The sequence below is a fragment of the Fragaria vesca genome, linkage group LG1, assembly GCF_000184155.1.
Source record: "Fragaria vesca subsp. vesca linkage group LG1, FraVesHawaii_1.0, whole genome shotgun sequence".
Taxonomy (NCBI): domain Eukaryota; kingdom Viridiplantae; phylum Streptophyta; class Magnoliopsida; order Rosales; family Rosaceae; genus Fragaria; species Fragaria vesca.
The window spans coordinates 13943538-13949889 of NC_020491.1; the positions used below are offsets into that span (position 1 = coordinate 13943538).

Sequence of the window (6352 nt, forward strand, 5' to 3'; positions counted from 1 at the left end):
TCGGATTTGCTGAGATTACTTAAAGATCGAATTAGTGGAGTGCGTACGTACTTCCCATGCCTAGTGTATCAAACTTGAACTTGAAGAGCTAATTGTGCAAATTAATCCTACGCAACAACTTGATATTCAAGGGCACATTATCTTATTGCTTATGCTCTTATCTTCTTGATTTCTTTAGTTAGGAGACTGACCACCTCTTGATTTAAATTAAACCCCAGCTGCCATCAGTAGAAGTTTCCTGGCAAACAGTATTTGGTTTTGGTAATAATCAAAGACTAACAACAACGGGTAAATAGCTACATTGAGAAGGCGGCCGGCAGAGAGACACGTTTCTATAAACAATGAAAAACTCCTGCAAGATTCCAATTCCAGCAAAATATATCTTAATTGGTCGACTTGGCTAGGGATTTGAATATAACTGACGTTGTTTATGATGGTTAGATTTTGTTGGTTTCAGAAATGCTAGGTATATGCACGCCCAGATAATTTCAGCTACTTGATTGACCAACTCAGCCAGCAACCGGAAAAGGAAGAAGAAGAAGAAGAAGAAGAAGAAGAAAAAGAAGCAGACAGCTATAAACAATGAAATGAATTGGTCGTTGGACCCAAATGATTTCGTAGATTGTTTTTCAAATATTTAAATCTTTGGTAAATCTGTTTTTTTGTGTTGTCTTGTAGGAAGAGATTGCTTAATTAGTCGTTCATGGTGGGAAGCTAATCTCATTCCTGTTCAAACTAAAGAACTGCTAATTAGATTCAAGCTTTGCTAGAGTCATCGTTATTCTCAACAATGTTCATGCCGTGTGTTGTGCTAAGGTGAGTTTGACACCAAATCACTCGAATTAACCAGCAGTATTTCACACGAACTCATAAAATACATCGATCACTTTCCTCAAATACATATGATGAATATACGTATTTCAAAGATATTATTTCTAAATAAAAGAAATTAATGTAGGTCGACGACGAAAACATGATACGATTTGGAAATACATTATATATATTAGTGTCAACTTATTAATCACGGCGAATTAAACTAAGTGTAAATGTGTTAGTATTTGATGACATTGAACGGAAATGATAAACATGCATGCAGTGGCGGATCCAGGATCTTGAACATGTCTAGGCTAATTTTATAAGTGCATAATTTTTTTACTGGTTATCAGGAATTACAACATCTATAATATGTTTTGACAAATCTGAGCTGAGAAAATAGGGTAGTGAAAATGGCCTTCTATAGCATATTTGTCCAAAATTTAGAGACATTTGACCAACAATTTTGGATTTTGAACATTTATAAACACTATAAACATGCATAAACCTTTGTTGTATTAAACATAAACATTGAATTTCAAGAATCAAACCACCATTAGTCCATATTGTTTACTCAATCACCAACTCTCTATGTTACTTCGATCTTCACACTTACTTTACAGTACACCAAATACTCATCTCATCTTAATCATCACTTTCCTCGATGACTGTATCCTTCTCTTCTGCATGTCCGAGGAGGTGAGGAACTGGTTGAAGAAAACACTTTTTCTTTGTTTGTTTTGGCTACTCTAGATTGATGGCTGTATATATATAACTTGGGATACTTTGGGCAGAAATCTTGTCTAGGCTGCAGCCCATGCAACCTTAGACATAGATCCGCCCCTGCATGCATGATCATGATAGATACAAGTTGCAATTACCATCCCTGATCTTGATCTATAAAGTTATTAGGTTTTAGGTGTATTGTGAATTGGATTATTAGAAAAATGTGGTTTAGATATGAGCTATTTGAAATCTCACATCGAGGCATTTTGTGTCAAACCTCATACCTGTTTTTCCACTGGATGACTAAAGTAAGGGGAGTATCGGTATTATTAGACCCGTGTGTGTAGGACATACGAGACCCGTCGGCTGCTTCCGCTTAACAAAACCAAACTTAATACTATAAACATTATCGATACGATATATAGGGTCAATCAATCAAAGGCAGTACTACAGCCAACAACTGCGAGGAAACCACCACTCAAAGGCAATGACATAGACTTAATTCCAAAATCTTCATTCAAAGGTCACAATTAAGAAAAGTTAATCGAAGTGTTGCCCTAAATATTATATCGTTTTGATTCATATATAAATTCCAAGCATTGGCTGTCAACCCTTCCACATACATATCACAGTCTCTCCTTCCTTCTTTCTTCCTTCACAGACGCAAATGAACATGGAAATCTCCTTCCAAATCACCAATCCTAAGCTAGAGAAGATGGTTTCAATGCCATCGAACCAGAAAGCCTATATTTCATGCAGATCTCATGGTGGGTTAGCCATGCACAAAAAGAACAAGGCCAGCAACTTTTACGATTTGCTTTCACTCGGTTCTGAGAATAACAATAAGGTTGGCTTGCATGAGATAAAGAAAGCATACAGAAACATGGCCCTTCAGCTTCACCCTGATGTTGTCCCTCCCTCTGCAAAAGAGGAGTCAACCAGACGATTCATCGAGCTTCAAAAGGCATATGAAACACTTTCAGACCCGGTTTCACGTCAAATTTACGATTACCAGTTGGGTTTGGGGATCTCATCGGTAGGGTGGGGAGTGGATGAATCATGTATGGATCAGGTGAATAGATCCATGTTCAGCAAGGAAGTGTGGGAAGAACAACTTCGGGGACTGCATAAGAGGTCTCAAACTCGAACGGGGAGGAAACACTATAGGCCGATGTAGGATTTGTTTCATTGTTTTATGTCATTTTTCTGAATATTATTTCGATTCATAAAGTTGCAATATAGATTGATGAAGCTATTTGCACACCTTATTCTTTTATTCACACATCTCATCTATCATTTTTATTATTAAAACTCAATTTTATTTACAAACTACCTCCTTGAGTTCATTTCATCATTGACTCTCATCATAAATGGGTGTGTCAGTGCCTAAATAGAAGAAAAAAAAAATAAGTGTGAATATAATACCACAAAAGTGAAAAGTGATCAAAGATAATGAGAATCCAGCGTTGTAGACCTAGATATCCACCATGTTAGCTAGGTTCAAATGTTCTCTTGGCACCAACATACACTAGTATCGGTTACTCGATACATAGATAATTTACTTATGTTACACAATAACCATATGCCTATAACACGAGTTAGATGTAAGTGTTGGGGTTTATGGATTTTAATTTCGGTGCAATATATGGTTTTCAACATGAGGATGTAATTTTAGGGGTACTGTGACCGTCTTTAATAATGCTGTTATTTGCAAACTTGCTTGGAAAATCATTACTCAACCCAACAATTGGTGGGTTCAAATTGTTACTCGTAAATACCTATGTGTTAACTTTGTTTACTGCTACCACAAAAGCTTCTAACTCTTTGGCATGGAAAGGAATTCTTGATGCCAGGCCTCTTCTTTTGCACAAAATGCGTTGGATTTTAGGAAATGATGAAGATATTAATTTTTGGTTATTTAATTGGTGCTTCCCTTTTCCCCTCCTAAATCTAGTTCTTGACCATTTGAAATCTTAGGTAAATTTGGACCTCAATGTTACTCATTTTATCTCCAATGGAAATTGGGATCTTTCTTCAATTACTCATTTACTAGATCATGATACGTTAAAGGCTATTACTTCTACTACCATTCCCATTATTAATAGGCCAAATGAATTTATTTGGGGCCTTACTGGTTCTGGCAAGTTTTCTATCAAATCAGCTGCTCATTTGCATTTTGCTAATTTTCAGAATCATCGTTATGACAAACTACTGACCACAATGTGGAAACTTACTCTGCCACCAAAAGTTAAACTTTTCTCTTGGTTATTAATTTGTGAACGACTCAAAATTAGACAAAGATTGCATTACTTTCTCCGGATATCCCTAGTGCTTGCCCTCTTTGTAACAATGCAGAGGAATCCCTTGACCATCTTTTTGTTCAGTGCCCTCTCTCTAGGCAAGTATGGAACCTTTCCCATCTCCCCTTACCACTTTTATCCGCTAATTCTTCCTTTATAGCTTGGCTTAACTCTATTTGTTCATCCCAACCTTCCAACTTAGATAAAATTCTTAACCTCTGTCATAGTATTTGGAAGTCTTGAAATGCTGTTATCTTCCGAAATTCCACTTTTATCCCAAGCCAAGTTACCCATCGCGCTGCTATCTTATATCAACAATATCTCGTTGCCAATCCTCCTCCTCGCCCTAAATGTTTTGACCCGTCTATCACCATCAAATGGAATCCTCCCCCTCCTAATGCACTCAAACTTAATTTTGATGGATCTGTTCGTCCCTCTCACAGAGCAGCAGTTGGTTTTGTAATTCGGAACCATTTAGGTCACCCTCATTACGGTCTCTACAAATCTTGGGTTCTTTGATGTGCTCTCTTCTGAAGCTAAAGCTCTCCATCCAAAGTTAATTCACTTAATTGTCAACCATTACATCACAACCAGTTTTTATTGAAGACGACTCCAAAGTTCTTCTGGATGTTCTTCTTGGCAGATCACAATGCCCATGGCAGATCAAATCCTTAGTTGCTAATATCCATCATCTTTGCAGGAACTTCGACTCTGTCTTCTTTAAGCATGTTTGGAGAAAAGAGAATTTCTTGGTAGATTCTTTAGCTCTTCTAGGACATAATGTTCATGATGTAATGTGTTGGTCCTCCCAGCTTCCAGCCTCAATCTACTTTGCCTTCCGCTTTGATCAGTGCGGTGGTGGTTGTAGCAAAGGCTTTTCTTTGTAATCTTGTTTTTTATTGTATTTTCTAATCGGAAAAAAAAAACATGAGGATGTAATTCATTTGCATATGGTCTGACGGTATTTGGACACGACATTAAAGAAGGTACCTTGGCTCGATTTATTGTTGGTGCATTGTAAGTTCGTACCTTGGCTCGATTTATTGAAGGTACCCGGGATTAATTATGTATCTTCCATTGTAGCTTGTGATTTCAGACATAAAACTTGGTTTGGGGTTCGATCATTTTTTGCTCATGGATCAATGTTGTTATTTGTGATGGTCCCGTATCCACTAATATTGTTGTAAGAATGTATGTTGTGGTTTAGATGCTAATAATCAACATGGTCTTGATAATAAGAGCTTAAAGGTAAAGAAACAGGCGAAAATTGAAACCACAACTAGAGATTGTAGACAAAGAAACAAAGAGCAAGGTGAGAATAGATTTTGTGTCAGAATATCGTTTCATTCTACTGTGAAAAAGAGAGGAACCCCTATATATTCTAGAGACGCTTACATAAAGCAAATTTTACAATATTAGTGACTTGTTACTCCAAGTCACCAGTAGTTATAGGCCATGATATAGACTAGACCTGCTAAGATATGGACTGTATCAACCAACCCACCCCCCGTGTTTCAAACTAGTGTTTGGGGAGACAAGAATTAGTTTGCAGTAGAGAGTTCTTTCAAAAACATTATATCGACCTGGAGGAATCCGAGGACGTGATCGCCACAAATAGAAGCTTTCTTACAATCTGTAAGATGATTGTTCAACAACATGAAATAATTCAAATCCGACATTTCATCATGATCTTTAATATATAGCATGAATTGTTTCCCATTCGTGTGGTACCTTCATTGAAGTGATAACTCTTGACTGTGACACATTTTTATTTAGCAAGGCAAGACATAAACTTGATTGAGTAGCAATGGAAGGTGGCTCTAGTTGTGTGCAAATTGAAGCAGACAACACTTTAGGTGTTGTAGAAGATGGTGATGGATCAGAGAAGCAAACTAATACCTTGTACTAAGTTTTTGACATGTTTGAGAGGAGATAAGAGAATTAACGGAAGTATTTGAGGCTATATTCTAAGGTTAAGGACTCCTCGGATGACATAAGTAGGCAGAGTGACCAAGTTTGTCACAAGTTTGACGTACTATCGAACTTGATGCATCATGAACTCTCTTTTTTTTTTTCATGTATTGTGCTAGTAACCAGTCCAAATGAAGATTTTTTTTTTTTTGATGAAAAGCCAATAGATTAAATGGAGGTGCCTCTAACGCACCCGCGGTTTACATAGTCAAAAGACAGCGTTAGGCTAGCTTCCGGAGGAACACACTCCTCCCAAAAGCGAACATCTCCTACTTTGTGGCCAACATTTGCGACAGCATTAGCTACAAAATTGGCCTCTCTAAAAATATGCTTGAAACTAATAAAATCAAACGAGTTCCTCAAACATCTAATTTCTTGAACTAGCTTGAGGATCCTCCAAGGTGAAGCAGCAATGCCATTCACTGGATCGATGACAAGTTTCGAATCTCCTTCAACCTCCACTCTGGACAAGCCTCTCTCCTTGGCACAAATGAGGCTGTTTCGGAGTGAAAGAGCTTCTGCAACTGAGATTGTTGGTAATT

General features: G+C 37.4%; 1 protein-coding gene across 1 annotated transcript; it reads left to right on the forward strand.

Annotated features, from left to right (window-relative positions):
- The first annotated feature begins 2206 nt into the window (after nucleotides 1-2206).
- LOC101309400 (chaperone protein dnaJ 20, chloroplastic-like) lies at nucleotides 2207-2716 on the forward strand. Its single transcript, XM_004289279.1, has one exon. It carries the CDS (start codon nucleotides 2207-2209, stop codon nucleotides 2714-2716), a length of 510 nt encoding a protein of 169 aa, XP_004289327.1.
- Nucleotides 2717-6352: the final 3636 nt, after the last annotated feature.